Below are 16,180 nucleotides of genomic sequence, written 5' to 3'. Positions count from 1 at the left end.
TTGTTCTTTCTCTTGGTCTTCAAATCTCTTCCCTTCATTCACCTAATTGTAAATCCTGGGAGCCTTTGGCTCTGAGCCAGAGAATGTTTTATCTGCTTGACTTTGGCATCAGAATAGTTAAACTTGGTTCTCAGTGAAAGAGGTCCTGGAGTGTACGAGGAACAATAAGGCAACATTTTCTTCGGATGTATGCCTTGGCATATGCTTGGAGGAGAAATGATCCCCTCTTGTATCTGCTTCTGAAACTGTCATCTGGTACTGTTAGCATTAGAATATGCAAGTAAGCGTATAAACATGCTGATGAAAGTACTCTTTTGGCTTGGAACCTTGTTAAGTAAAAGGTGTTAGATCATGTATCCTGTCCTCAGGGGTGCTGGACTAAACAGCTGCACTTATCCTTGTTAATGCCAGTAGCCTCCTGCTTCAGAAGAAGCAAATGGCCTTTTGTAAGAGCTGCTGTGATATGAAGTTACTTTTAGACAAGCCTGTTTATTGGGAATATTAGCATCTTAGTGTAGATTGGCAAACGGCAAAGCAGGTAGCAGTTTGAAAGTGTTCTCCTACTTTCTTTTTTTCCCTGCTAGTTCTAGGAGGAGTAAATCCAATGAAACAAATATGCGTGATTGCTGATCTGTCATAAATCATTGCCTGTGGTAGGTGCCTGTTGTTAAGGCTACATTAGCTCTTCCAGTGGGAAGGGGAGCTCTTGGATTTGACTAATGTACCTGCACTGATGGAGACGTGGTCATATTCTATCTAGTCTCTTGTATGTAACTGAACTTATCTTGTGGCTTTTTTTTGGGGGGGGATGGTGTGCAGGGTGCTGGGATTTGGAATTAGTGACTCACGGAATTTCAGGGTTGGAAGACCACAGACTGTGTTCAACACATAGCTGAGAAGTAGGCCTTTTTGCTTTTAAGTAGCTGTAACGGAATGATTTGTCATATATCATCCTCTGTGATGTCCACTCATGGGTCCCTTGACTTACACCCCAGAGTCTAATCCTTGCTCGTCACTGTCTATTTAGTGCGGCATCCACAACTGCAGTCTTGTTTTGGCTTCCCTTGTATATCAAATGCTTTAACATCTCTATGCCTTTGTCCTCTGCTCTGCCCTGACTCTCCTTTGACATCCTAATCACCGAATCATTCAGTTCAGAAGTCAGTTGCTCTGTCGGACCATTCCTGACCTTGCTCCTCCACCTGGTCCCAGGTAGGCTTCTGTGATCTCTCCATGTTATGCGCCACTCCCCACCCACCTTGCACCTCCTCTCCTCTCCCTCCCCACTTAGCACATGCGTCTCACCTGCCTGTACTTCCCATACCCTTTGTTATAGTTTCCTGCCTATTCACCTGGCTCCATGTGGATTGAATTCTGTGAAGGCAGGGTTCGGATCCTAATGTATCACAGAATTTGGGGTTCCTAGTGCCATGCCCAACTCTTAGGAACAATACACATTCAGGAACCTATTACCATCAGCTTAGGGTAGAGGGAACGATCACGTTTCTTGTTTGTTCCTATAGGTGTGGCTTTTTAGGCGCTCGATTATAAGTTGTTCATTGAACTTAAGATCAGTTGAAACGCTCAGGACTTCCAGAGTTGCCACATGTGGTTTTACATAATTTGGGGATTATAAAATAACGAGAGGGATGCTGAAGGTGACCTAGCATGGCTTTTCATTGATTTCAGAGCCCGTATTTCTTTCTGAAAATATTAGCCTGTGGCATCCAGGTGGTTGGTGTGAATGAGGGTCCGTATCTTGCTCACTTCATGTAAAATTTGATCATGTTAAGAAATTTCATACCAAAACGAGCAATTTCTCTCACTCAAAAAAAAAAAAAAAAAAAAAAATCGCCCGCCTGCTCTTGAATGTCCTGATGCAAATCCACCCACTGTTCCCAAGCAGTGAGCTTAACTGTCTCTCTAGTGTTCTTGCAGTTCCATGTAGGAGTCAAAATTATTAAATGTTGTGGTAGAAATCAGACAGCTTTCTCGCTTTTTTAATGTTGTTTTTGCCTAAGGGCATATTCCACATCTCTAAACTTTATCCATTTTTATAATTGAGTGGTCAAACCTTCAAGGCACCGAGGCACATGCCCTTACTTTGATTGGTGTGTTCTATCCTTCTGGAAGGTATGACACATCCTACCCTCCTCCTGCAATGGGAGATACCCTCAGCCAGCATGTATGCACGTGAGTTCTAAGCCTACAGGGACGGAACCGAGAAAGCGGCAACTAAATTCCCTGGAGGCCTAGCCGTTGGTTTGATTCTTCTCTTTCCAGAAGAGAAGACAGGTCTGCTCCTATTCCACATTTTTAAGAACAGTGACTGCCAAAATCCTGAATCCCAAAATCCTGTAAACCTGACTTGGTTATTATACTAGAAGAGTGAAAGCCAAAGGGACACTGAGTGTCCACAGTTTTCTCAGAAGCTCTGGAGGAAGACTTCGAGAACCCGAGTCAATAGGGTCATCATTCAAATTGTGACCTCCCGGTCCCTCTGAACTTAGTGCTGTCTCTGGAGTGGGTGGCGTTTCCTCCAGATTCCCCTTTGCCATCTGTATAGCGTCAGATACATGGATCCTCGGGTGTGAGGAGGCACAGTTCATGTTTCTCCAGTAGTAAAGGTTCCCATTGCACTTCTTATCTTGAGATTTTCCTGGGTGGAGGGTATAATTTCTTTGTATTTGATTTATTTTTCATTCACGATTTTAGCAAGTATTTGTTGAGCACCTGTCATGTGCTAGGCACCACTGGGAATTGATGGTTAACAAGACAGATAGAATCCCTGCCCTCCAAGAGCTGAGGGTCTATGAGAATATAGGTAGTTAAACAATGAGCGTGTATTATGTGTGGTAGGATAGGGAGAAGCTCTGTCAGGAGGTGAAGTGTTTGCTGCTTAGCATATTGGTACAGTGACTACATATTCTGAACCAAAATTAGAGCACAAGAGATTATGGGGAAGAGAAAAAAGTTCATGCTGACATTATTTTGCCGAGACCACGTGTCGATGGGAATCTTGAAAATATAGCTTGGACATTAAAGTGGGTGGAGTTCTGAGACATTTCCATGATTTATGGGTTCCAAAGGGATAGAGTATTTGAAATCAGACCTGCCTTGGCAAAACCAGGATACATAGTCGCTGTATTTCCTAGCTTTTGCCACTTGTGCAGCTGAATTTGTGGAGCTGTTAACAGAGGGAACAGATTTTTTGTTTTTAAATTACTAGCCTGTAATAAAGGCATAACAGAATTTATTAAAAGTGTGATTTGCTTTAGAAATTCAGAACCCTACTCCCGTGGTTTGATGGGAAGAAATAAACCGGGAAAAAATGAGCAATTGTTCATGTTCTCAGTGCAGATATTATTAAAAGACCTTCTGTGCTACTGGAGTGTTATGGATTCCCCCTCTCAAAACACCACTTGGCTGTGCTTTGTCACTAAAGTTGATCTGACAATTTCCCCTAGATAACTCTGAAATGAGTGTACATTCGTGACTTTGCATAATAATCGTATGCCTTTAATATTGCTGAGGTCAGCACGTGGACATCTCTGCAAAACTTAAAAGAATTGGGCCTTTCAAGCTGCAGTCTGTCAGCCTACCACATCCTCGGAGACCACGAATAGAGATGTGTAGTGCCTCTCAGTGTATTCATCTACGCGGATCCGTGATCCACGGGCCAGTAAGGGTAGGACGGAGGAGGCAAAGACGTTTGAAGTAATGAGCAGTTTCTAGAAGAGAGCAGCTATCCGGTCCACCTCTTGACTACCTAAACCATCCTAGATGAGCCGCTGTAAAATGGCCATGGCACCAAACCTTTGGGAACGTGGTCTTCCTTGAGCCCCCAGTATATATATATATCTTCCACCTCGTTCCTTTACCTCTTGGCCAGTTTCCTCTTTAGTGGTAATGAACACCTGGTTAACCTTTCATTATGAAATCCTTTTACTGGGTCCCCTGCTGGAAGGGCTGGGGGCTCATAGAGGATGGGTTTGAGAAGTCTTTTTCGTCGCTGCTGTGCAGGGCAGGTAGAAGGTCCACGGATAACTCCCTGGATGCCTCTCGGAGTAGGTGCTCTGATGATAATGCTTCACCTTTAATACTGCTTGACAGGATTTAACCACACATGCAACAAATCAATGCAGTCCAGAGCACAGGTGCACTTGATCTATATTATTTGTCTTCTTTTGACTGATGCAGGTAAAAGAAACCATCAGATAGCTTCTTGGTTAATACAGCTCTGTTCTAAAAAGAAGGCAGTGATGTATTTTGGGGGTGCATATGGCCCAGGCTTGAAACGAGGAGGGGGTTTACCAGTCTGGACAACAAATAGTCAGCATCCAGCTAAACCAGGCTGTAAAAGGAGTGTGGTGCCTTGGAACAAACTCTAATGGTGTAGTAGCATCATTGAAAAATATAGCCCACTGAAAATCCTCAATGATCATTTTAATGAAACTAGTGTCACTTGTGAGTGGCACTGATCTATAATTTTTTTTTTTAGAGCCGTGAAAATATATTAGACATAAGGCAGATGGTTTGTTTTTCTTCTGTTTTTTTTTTTTTTTTTTTTTTTTTTTTTTTTTTTTACCCCTCCCAAACCTCCACAAACAGTTCTGTCTGATTTGTTTCATCGTTGTTTTTTTTTTTTTTTCCCCCTACTGCCTGTAGAACAGATGTTGGAAAATAATGCTTGTCCTGTCAGTTTCTAGAATCCACAACAAACTGAAGTGTGTGCTCCAGGTAGATGTCAGCATTATGCTGTTGCTGCCACCGGGCTACTGAAAGACAGGATTAATCCTGTACTGGTAGAATTCCTGTACTGGTAAATCCTGTACTGGGGTTAAAAAAAAAAAAAAAAAAGTCTGGACCCCTCTATTTAGGAATAGGAAGCTCATCCTAAAATGGACCAAGCAGAACACCAGCAAAGAGGTGATTTTGGACCAAAGGCACAAATAAAGGATGATTATTGCCTGTTATTTAGTGTATGATGCTTTGTTCTGAGACTAGGTTATACTGTTTTGCTGGGAGCTCACAACAGATCAATAGTAATTTTGTTATGGGCCAGATGTCAAAACAGAAATGTGCTCTGCCAATCCCTCTGACTTTCTAGGACAACTAATATGCTAAATGCATTTGCTCAGGGTCCAGGCACACTCCCCGCCCCCACCCCGCCATCACCCAGCCCCCGATGTTCTGTAGTCCTGTTTTTCTTTCACATGGAGCCTGGGGGCTGTGCATTTAGTCGAGATTCTCCTGGTTTTTCCTTTCTGTGATATATTTCCTCTGATGGAGAGTAGGGAAATTGCCCCAAACGCCCTCCTTTTCTTCGCCCTGATGATGAGTTGGGTGTACTGTCTACAAGTAACTTCTGGTTACGGGTATTGTCTTTATGGTAAGAGATAAAATCCGTGGCAGGAAAATGGTTTTGAGGAAAAGCAAGCTGGCAAAAAGCGTGTTCTTTTTTTTTTTTTTTTAAGCTCCTCTGTGTTCCAACTCTGAAGTTTTTATTTGGGTCTGATTAGGATTTGGGACGTAAATATTTTCTGGTGAAGAGGGATTTCAGGGATGTGGAATTGCAGTATTGCTATATTCCTGTTTCCTCCACTTGTCTCTTCCACGAAACTGCTGGTTATCCACCAGTTTTTGGACGCAGTTAGGACAGCGTTCCGTAGTCAAGATTTGTTTTTGCAGAAATATTCAGAATAAGCCAGAGGACGAAAAACTGGCAGATTTTGGCAGACGTGGCATGACCGTGGAATTTAACATGGTGTTAGCATCTTAAGTCCGGAGAGCATTGGGCCTCCCCCTCAGGCTTGCCTGTCTGAACCTAGCTTTCTTCCTCCGGTTCCCCCCAAACAGGAAAGGGACAAAGGAAAAGGCTTTCCTTCTCAAGTCGTGAACAGACTGAACAAGGTCAGAATGGTGGTTTGACAGCGTGCCGGAGTTTTCCATCTTACCTCTGGGGCAGGTCTTGGGTGTCTTAAGCATTACCCTGTCTTGTGGGGTAGAACTCTCCACCTGGGAAGAAACATTCCATCTGAGGTTGTCAGTTCTTCTAGAACTTACCACTGTGCCAGGTTTTGTGGTATATTAGGACATAGAATTCTCGGTGCTGCCCAGCAGCTTTCTCCAACGGACCTTTTTCTCCCTTGCCAGAAGAATAACTTGGATTCCATTGTTCTTTCATATCTTTGATGCCCGTGCTATTCAGAGCATTGAAGCTGATAGTAAAGTGAAGAGAACAAAGGTCAAATCGGACTCGGGTACCTTTTATAACAGCTCTTTAATTTATTGAGTGACCACTGAAAGAGGGCCTTTCTTCCCTCCTCAGAAATCAAGTGTGCTGCCATCGCATTCCACGCTCTACCATAGCGGCAGAAGGGATCGCGTGACGAGTCAGCTGGTCCCTCTGTTCCGGAACCTTAATAATCAATCCTCCTACAGAGAGGCACTGGCTCTCCTACCACTGGGGTGCACAGGAAGATGGCTATGTGTGCATGGTTATCAGAAGAGCCAGCTAAGAAAATGAGGATCCAAGAGCATAAAGTGCCAACTCATGGGACAGAGAAGCTAAAGGGTCCACTGAGAATCAAGTCCAAGCTTTGGGCTCCCCGGGCAGAGCTAACCAATTACATTCATTGTCATGGTTATTACCTCAGCTGTAGTTAAGCCCCCTACGAGTCCCTGAGTACTTGACAAAGGAACTTGAGACTTGGAGCCAGAGAGTTAAGACAAGAAAGCCAGTTGGGTCGCCGCCCCGCCCCGAAACAAAATTCAACAAATGGGTGGGGAGTGAGTATGAAAAGCGCAATTATTACCTGAGAGCAAAGCAGCAATGAAGCTCAAGAAGGTGAGTTATGATGCAAGGAGCATTTTTGGAAGAAGCTGTAGCGAAATCTACCCAAATTAAAAGCTAGGCAGGATTTCAGAATCAGGAGAAACAAATGTAGGACTGTCTTGCCCGCTTTGTATCGTCTCACGCGCACAAAGTGAGCATTTCTATAGGAGTGTGTATATACGTATAAACTCTTTTCTAACTTAATGGGTGGAGAGGGTCAATGAGTCAGATGAACAGTAGAACATTCCTTTGTCAAGTTCAGAGCCCCCATGACCATGGTAGAGGTTAGTCTAAGCCCTGTCTTGGAGCATCTTTGTGGAGATACTCAAGCAGTACCAGGTAGGGTTTTCAGAAGGTTCTGCAGATTTCTTAAATGTTCACCACTTCTGTACAGAATCAGATGGTATGTCCCACAGGCCTAACGCATGTATTATTTCTGCCACAACTCTACTCTGCTGTTGTAATGTGAAAACAGGTATGGGAAATACACGAGGTAGAGAGTATGGCTGTCTTCCAATAAACCTTTATTATGGAAACTGAAAATCTGTATTTCAGACACTTTTCATATGTCATGAAATATTACTCTTTTGTCAACCATTGAAAAATGTAAAACCGTTCTTAGCTCTCTGGCTCGATTTGGCCCACAGGCCACAGTTTGCCAACCCCTGCTCCAGACCCTTGGCTGTGTGTGCCTCCCAGCCCAGGTTATTCGTTAACCGGAAGCTTTACCATATTACGATGGAGTTTGGTAGCAACCATGAAAAAGTGAAACATCCATGACCATCCTCTAATCAGAGCTCACCTTTTTAGTAGAAAATCTCTTACAGAGTGTGGTTCAGTCCATTAAAGTTGGGACTGGGGTAGGGATTTGGTGGCTTCAAGTGGGAATGTGGGTGAAAACCAGTAACAGTAAGGGATAATAGCAAGCGAATCCTTGCTGTACATCAACACTATTCAGTGTTGTTGACAGATATCTCACTTAATCCTCCTAAGATTTGTGTGACCGGAGAACTATTCTCTCCATTTGGCAGATGAGAAAACCAGGCTTGGATGGTTCAGAAACTTGTGGGAGGTAGCAGGAAATAGTGGAGCTTGGATCCCAACCCAGGCTGGGCAGAGTAGAGAAATGCAAATCACTTGGCTGATTTTAGAGCGCTTAATCCAGGATCTTGCATGTGGTAGGTCCTCTATGCAGTTCATGATTTATCTGCAGCAGAGGAGGGACGGGTGGGGTGAAAGGGGAAGTCTTAATAAGGCATTAGGGACTAAAGAATAGGGTACTTTTGTCACAGGTTCACTTGAACCTTGCAGTCAACCAATATCTTGTCAAGCCAGAGTATGATTTTTGGAAATCAAAGAGGAGTCATAAAAAATAAAAGTTCAGAGAAACTCATGTATTTAAAAATGTGGCAAATCATAGACGTGGAGAACCCAGTGTGAAGGTCCTTACTACTGAGTTCATGAACTTCCATTTGATAGCTGGAGTGTTGTGTTTTAGAAAGCTGGAGGAAATTTTTTTGACTCACTGCCAGTCATTTACTTAAACTTAAAAGATCCTAGCATTAAAATTACTTATTTGAAGTGCTGGCAGGCTAATAAATTCAGGGGGCTATTTTAAACATTGTCAATCTAAAATGTAATCCTATTAAAATAATTGAGTATTTTCTGAGTGGAGAATTCCCTTGTCCTCCTGTCCACGGCTCGTGAGACAACAACATAAAAGGCATCCTAGAATGTCCTCTGAACATCATTGAACCAGGCAGCGTGTTTGCGTAGCGTAACTCTGGTCGGCTAAGGATTTCAGCCAGACCCCTCTCAAAGGCAAAACCCCCACCGTAATGACAGTTTTTTTCTATAACGGGGAATGGGGATTGTGTTTGGAATGATACATTACAGGGCCTGGGAAACCTTCTTGGTTTGTTAATTTGTGCTCATTTCTCGGCATGACTGAAGGTTCTGTAATTTGAAACGTTTGCGTTTTCTTCCTTCTGTTCATTTCTTGGGCTCCTTTTCATCCAGCAGCTTGGGTTACCTTGAATTAAATTGGTTTATGGCATGCCGTTTTCGGTAAAACTCTGCAAAAGAAATGGTCACATAACTCAGAAAGGTTTGCCCTTGGAGTGATTTAGTCCTGCTGGATGATAGCTGAGGAGGCTTATTGACTTTGAGCTCCCTTTGGAACCAGATTCAGAAAGCTGTGCACTTCTGTGGCACCTGTGAGACACTCACTTGAATAGAGCTACTGAGAAAAGCATTTCAGTTATTGGCATTTTTCCTAATGCATTTTGTATGTGTCTATACCACAGGGAGAAATGTGTGGTTATTGTTGAAATATTATCTACATGGCTTTGCAAAAGAAGAAAAGCCCCCGTACGGCAGTCAACAGATGAGTCTCCTGGTGTTGCAGTGGTTTGGGGTCTGTGCTTCTGTCTCCCCCAAACACCCGGACAGATAGATGGCTGCATTATCTGAATACACCTATTGGACTTAGAGAACCCTTTAAAGGGACCTTGAACTTGGCAGGCTGGAGGTTGGTAACCGTGACTGGGAATGCTGTTTGTCCTTTCTGTTCCCCTGTTTTGGACCAGGAAGCTGTGCCTTGACCATTTGAGGAACTGCGCTGTGGGGCTCCCAGGTAGGGAATCCGACTCTCACGAGTGCACAGGCGTTGATTGCTTTCTCCTCCTGAACAGATAGACTCCTGCTTAAATAAAAATTTGCATGGACAGATTTTCACTTGTGACGGGTGAGCTGAGCATGTTGCATTTGTCTAAAGGGAGCACTTTTAAGTAGGTGGATGTGTAATACCCTCAGGCTGTCAGGGCCACCTTACTCGTGTCAGCAGAATCCCTTCTCCCGGAACAACATCACAGGAAGTTTGGGTAATTGATTCTCTTGAGCAATACAGATATTGGAATTCTTGATCATTGGACAGAGCTACTCCTTTATATTTTAAAAACATCTGTTTGCTATTCTCAGGCATTCATTAAACACTTATTGATCGACAGTCTACCATGTGCCAGGCTCTAGGCTAGTTGCTGAGGATGCCAAGAGGGAAAAAGGCAGTATCTCTCTGACCTCACAGTCCACTAAGGAAGGCAGATCCCAAATGGATAATTATAATGCATGCATCCATTAATTCAAGATTCTCTAAAAATTTAATTACCATGTGCCAGGTCCTGGTGTGGGACGGGAAGGGGACAGCGGTGAGCGCAAGCAGACTTGGCCTCTGCTCTCATGCCCCTTCCAGGCAAGGAGCAATTACTAAATATATTTAAAATAATTATGTATTAACCAAGCGATCGCATAAATGTGCATTTATAACATGGTCCAAGTGTCATGGAGGAGAAAACTGTAGGGTGCAGCGAAATCCTATACTAAGAGATACCAGGAGAATCAGATCTCCTCTGGATGGCCAGGGAAAGCTTCACCGAGGAAGTGATCATTGAACTGTGATCTGAAGGGTTGGTGTCAAGTTAACCAGGCTATAAAGGGCGGGAAGAGCTTTCCAGAGGGAAGCAGGTGCACTGAAGAAATTGAAGGAACGCCATTGTGGCTGGACACAGAAAGGAGCTGGGTAGCCGCCGGCCTGTCTGGGGCCCTGCAGGCTCTGGGGGGGATTGGGCTTTACTTAAAGAGGTATGGGAAGCCTTTGAGGGGTTCCAAACAGGTAGTGAGGGATAACATCCTAACTTTCTGGAAAAGACCAAGGTAGCTACAATGCAGAGGAGTATGAGTGGTTGCAAGTGGGTACAGATAGTTTAGGAGGCTACTGTCTGGACAAGAGGTGGTGGCGGCTTGTATTCGGGTGGTGTAGGGGCAAGAAAGGAAGTGGACAGGCTTGAGTAGTATTTTGGGAGGTCACATCTATAGGCTTGATGATGGATTGGATGTGGGCCATGAGGAAGAAGGATGGTCCAAGGATGACAGAATCAGAGGCCATGTAGTGATACATTAAACAATACGAAATGAATCCTTATTTTACTTCCAGATAAAACTTGTCGTTTTCAATTGACAACAGTAGTTGTCAATCTGTTTTCCCAGTTTTCGGGTACTTGTTTGTGTCTTTGAGAAGGGAAATTGCAGTTCTTACCCCTCCTTTCCCTTTTCATATAATTAAGGCGGCGGAAATCCTCAGTTGTGATTCCAAAAGGAAGTGCAAAAAGAGGCAGACCCAAGCCAGAAGATAATATCAAAGGAAAATATTTCCAGCAACGTCAACAAATCTTTATGACACCGTCAGCTTCAAACATTTACTGCCTCCTGCCTTCCCTACCAATTCTAATTCAGAAAATTTAAATGATTTTTCTTCGATCAGAAATGAGTTAAAATACTAGGGAGTCTTTTCTTCATAAACTGAAGTCGGGAGTAATTTATTTTATCTAGAGGAGAGTATTAAATTAGCTGTCATCTGTGCTACACAGGTGGATGGTAACTTTTGAATGAAATGACCACATCTCCGCTCCTGAGGCATTCATTTTCATCTCTGCTTTCCATTGAAATAGGCAAAACATGAAATGTTGAGATAATAGTGCTAAAATTCCAAGTAATTGCTTTTGTTAGCTCAACTCCTGTTTACTCATATTAATTACTGAAATTTGATAACCCCTTTGTTTTCTGCTTCGCATGACTCTGAAAGCAAGGGACAGAGCTATAAATCAGGTAGGCGGTTCTCCACCAAAGGCTCCAGTCCTTTGCTTTGATGTTGGTTGGCAGTTTAAGGCTAATTCCCTTGGCTTGATAGGTTTATAATTCAAGAAGATGTGATTTAATGTTGATGGAATTTATTTTTGAAACACATTATAGGAAGAAAGCCTTTCAAAGTAAATGAAGTTTTGAGGTAAGTCTTCAGTAAACAAAGACTGTCAGGGTCTCTAAATGCCCAACTTTGGAGATCTCTATAGGATAGGTGTGCCTGTGTAGTCAGTTCATCGTCAGCCATCAGCAGGAGAGGAATGATGGCGTGAAAAGCAGTGTGGGAGCTCTGGAGGCTTATGAATAAGTCGTGCAATTAAAGACGTCAACTTGGTGCACCTGGCTGACTCAGTGGGTGGAGCTTGCAACTCTTGATCGAACCTCACGTGAGTTCGAGCCTCACGTTGGGGGTAGATGTTACTTAAAAATTAAACCTTTCTGTTTGTTTGTGTGTTTGTTTTTGAAAAGACATCAACTTATTTCTTCTTTCTAAATTTGTTTTGTATTACCTTCTTCTTCATGGCATTTCATTAATCACGCTCTTTAGAAGTTATAAAGGTGACCCTGATAAGTATGCGTGGGTGTTTCTGGTTTTGATTTTAATTTATTTTGTACTAAAGGCTTGTGACTTCAGAGAAATCGTGAGTCCGTTTTTCCCCCCAACCTGCTGATTTCATAAACTTCTCTAAGCTCTCAGCTCATTCATACATTCATCCCCTCAGGAAATACAGAGTGCCAGGCATTGCTAGGCATTGGGGATTGAGCAGGGAAGAAGCCATATCAAGTCCTTGCCCTCATGGATATCCTTGTTTCAGACACTGTTTAGAATAATCAAAAATCACTTTTTTTTTGGTAATCTCATGGCACGATTAACTGAGTAGAGCTCAACAAACTTAGTGCATTCCATTTGATGAAAATTGTTTCAAAATATAATACCTGATTCTCTGCTTTTTAAAAAAACTAGCATATTGAGGGGTACCTAGGTGGCTCAGGCAGTTAAGTGTCTGACTCTTGATTTTGGCTCGGGTCATGATTTCACAGTGCATGGGATCAGCCCCTGCGTCGGGCTCTGTGCTGTCAGCACAGAGCCTGCTTGGGATTCTCTGTCTCCTCTCTCTGCTCTTCCTGTGCTCATGTGCAAGCCCTTGCTCTCTCTATCTCTCTCAAATTAAATAAACAGTTAAAAAAAAAACCCTAATATATTGAATTCCATTTTGCATAAATAAGTGACTTGGGATCTTTTAGAATACAAATATATTTTGCTTCAAGACCATTAATATGGATTGATGGTTTTACCTATTCCACACTTGAAGAAATTGCTCTGCTTTTTGAGTTCTAAATTTTTAAAAACTTTTTCAAATTTAAATTTCAAATAAAAAATTTAAATATTTCTTGTCCCCTTTGGCTCTCACCACTTTTTTCCTTTTCGATACATGTTTTGATCCTGTTTTAGGCTGGAAAACAAGGTAAGATTAGACATGTATGAAAAGTATATTAGAGTAAATGGTGATGGCCCTTTGTCCTCCATTTAATAGTTAAATGTCATCCATAAGTGGGACTTAAGTGGGTCTGTGACATTTCAGTGACTTAGATGCTCCCCTGTGGGTTCTCTGACACTCTGGAGAGTTGGGTTTGCTGAATACCTGGGCTCAGAGATGAGATATTACTCAAACTGCCTTGTCCAAGACCTGTTCCTGTGAAATCCTTTGAGGCAGTAACCTCTTAATTGCAATGTTTTATGATCTTCTCCTTCCTGGCTTTCCACTCGTGCCCTCACACACTCTTCTGTCTGTGTTTGTTTTTCTTCCACAGCTCAGCTTTGGTGAGAGGAGTGTCTAAAATGACATCTCTACATTCTGTCTGTTGTATATTAAGAATCATAATGAAGAAAGAAATAGTGAAAATAAGAATTTAGGAGCTTAGAAACAATTGCAAAGCTTCTAGACTGGATACTAGATTACATGAACACACAACATATTGATTTGGGGAATAAGAGCTATATATAGTTCAGATTCAAGCTATGACAGATGGGGGTTCACTAGCAACAAATCTGATGACTTCTAGGCACAATTCCAAACTATTAAAAAAAATTCACCAGATGCAAGGACTCTTGCCATTCTTAATGGATTCACTGTTACATAAATGAGTCCCATTTATATATTTTCTCCCATGGCCAATTATCCTGAAGGCGTTACAAGAATTATTTTATTTTTTTCCATTTAATGGATGTATTGCCATGTGGCAGTAGGCTAGTTATATTGGTAAGTTGGCTCTTTTCTAAAGGAATCCATAAATACCTAGATATTTAGCTGAAATAAAAGACTAAATACCTAGATATTTAAAATTTACGTAAAGTCACAATCCACTGAGAACTGTTTTTTTTTTTTTCCCCTGTAAGTATTTGCACACTTGTCTTGGAATGCTTTCCAAAACTGACTCCTTCAGAGGGCGTAGGACAAGTACATCTGCTAGTCCTTTGATAATATTTGGACAGCTCTGACGTATTTCCTTCAGTCCTTGACATTATCGCCTTTAATTGAGCTTCCAGTTTGCTATATATAAATGTACTTTTTTTGTTCAATGTGTAATTAGACAAGTAATACTTAATATGAATGTATATCAAATATATATTTAGGAATATATTTCCTATTAAGGAATGTTTTAGAAAGGGCTGAAATCATCACTGATGGCCCTCATCCGTCCTAGCTAACTTCTGTCCTTTTTCAGCTACCCATCTATCTACTTATCCAGTTGAAGATGTAAACAGAAAATCCTTAGAAACTCAATGGGATAGCACATGTGGTGTTATACTCTATTCGTCTTTGACCGGCAGTGTCCTAGAAGCCTGGCCATTTTAGCCATTCCCCTAGATAGTGTGGGCCCTTTACAGATTTTTTTTTTTAACTGTAAATCATACTTCAATGAAGATGACTCTACATGCCTCCATGTGCGCATTTCCTAGAGTTTCTTTAGGATATGTGCCAAAGAATGGCATTGCTGGACCATTGAGTATGCATGCTTTGAATTTTAATTGATACCTCTTCCATCTGGCTACTGGTCATTTTAAACTTGGAGTCACTAAGTGATTTTTTTTTTTTTTTTTTATGTGAACCGGGCAGACCAAGTAACGTTCTTATGTGGAACAGAACTCAAGATGGTCTCATTATGCCCTCAGGTGTTCCCATGCCCTCTGCCCGCAGCCTTCATGGACTTCCAGAACAGATGAAGTGAAGTTTGTTAAGATACATGTCTTGGGAGACACAGCAGTGTTTCCCTGGCTCTTGGCTTATGCGTTGGATTTCTCTTCTGGTTTCATCTTAATCTGTCTCTGTGAATGTAAGTGACCTAGTCCTGCCATTCCGACTCAAAGAACTAAAATTGGCCAAACCACGCACGTAAGCTGTGGAGAGACCCAGAGGGAGCCGAAGGAAAAAGGTGGGGGGGAGGTGAGAGGAGGGGTGTCCTGGGGTGAAACTAAACCCGGTGCAGCAGAGCCTGCCAGGACCTCGTCCTCACCGACGTAGAGTAAAGGGGTGATACTTCTGCCAGATGCTTCCTCACCAGGTGCACCTGGGGAGGACCTGGAGGCAAAACTCCTTGAACACCTGCTTCTCAGAGTACAGGGGTGAAAACAAGAAGGGAAAATGGATTGCTTAGCAAGCCAAGCCTCATGGTGGAGCTGCCCTGAGTCCCACCTCCCCACTGCCTCTGAAGAGAGCAGGCAGCCGTACTTTGGGGGCGTTGAAACTGTAGCCAACAAGGGTCTGGTTCAGGAAGAGGCTGGAGGTCAGAATCTGGCTCTGTGTCTTGGGGTACTGCTCCTAATTGACAAGCACACCTCAGAGGTCCTGTGGGGGTGGTTCCAGACCACCGCAGTAAGGCGAGTCATAGGAAGTTTTGAGTTTCCTGGTGCATGTAAAAGTTAAGTCTACACTATAGTAAGCACAGCAGCATGGTTTAGAACGTACATACTTAATACCAGTGACTGTCACCTGTGCCTTTAGCAAGTCCTAGTCACTGATCACACATCACCCTAACAAATAACACTAGTGGTGAAAAAGTTCGGAATGTTATGAGACTCACCAAAATGTGACACACACGAAGTGAGCAAATGCCATTGGGAAAATGGTGCCCATAGACTTGCTCAACGCAGGGTTCAATTTGTAAACAAAACACAACAATACACGCACATGCGCACGCACACACACACACATACACGCACACATACAATATTTGCGAACATGATAAAGCGAAGAAGAGAGGAATGCCAATAGCTTCCTTCAATTTTATATCCTGGGTGAGAGGGACCATTTGGGCCCCTTGGTAAGTTGAGGTGATCTAACCTTTTTCTGGCCTCCACTAATCGTGTAGGATCAAATATTCCTGAAGCTCCAAGGAAAACTCCTGGTTGGAAGATGCCGTGTGCTGCTCGCTAAGATTTATTTTCTTTTTAAAATGTCAGTGTCTGTTGCCTTTCCTGCAGGTGGCCTTCCTGCCTCCTTGTTGCCGGAGTCCTTCAGTGTCTTAGGTCGGGCCGCATCTGTTCCCGCAGAGCCTCCCCTTTCTCCGGCAGAAAGCTGGTTTGTTTGGCTGACAGATGGGGTTCCCGCTTTGGCCTAGATGCGCCTAGTTAAAGGTTTCTGTTTG

General features: G+C 42.8%; 1 protein-coding gene across 16 annotated transcripts in view; it reads left to right on the top strand.

Annotated features, from left to right (window-relative positions):
• Positions 1-16,180, top strand: part of CADM1 (cell adhesion molecule 1) — a 442,451-nt gene that overhangs the window by 176,232 nt on the left and 250,039 nt on the right. The window contains exon 1 of one of the 16 annotated variants that reach the window (XM_023239125.2): positions 9,374-9,473. The exons of the other annotated variants lie outside the window; for them this stretch is intronic. Within the exon in view, the coding sequence (XP_023094893.1) occupies positions 9,389-9,473 (85 nt within the window). The 5' untranslated portion in view covers positions 9,374-9,388. Of the gene's footprint in view, positions 1-9,373; positions 9,474-16,180 lie in introns of those variants that run through there. 16 annotated transcript variants of the gene reach the window in all.

The sequence above is a fragment of the Felis catus genome, chromosome D1 (assembly GCF_018350175.1).
Source record: "Felis catus isolate Fca126 chromosome D1, F.catus_Fca126_mat1.0, whole genome shotgun sequence".
NCBI lineage: Eukaryota > Metazoa > Chordata > Mammalia > Carnivora > Felidae > Felis > Felis catus.
Note: the sequence above shows the minus strand (reverse complement) of the source record. Positions and strands in the feature narration are given on the sequence as shown.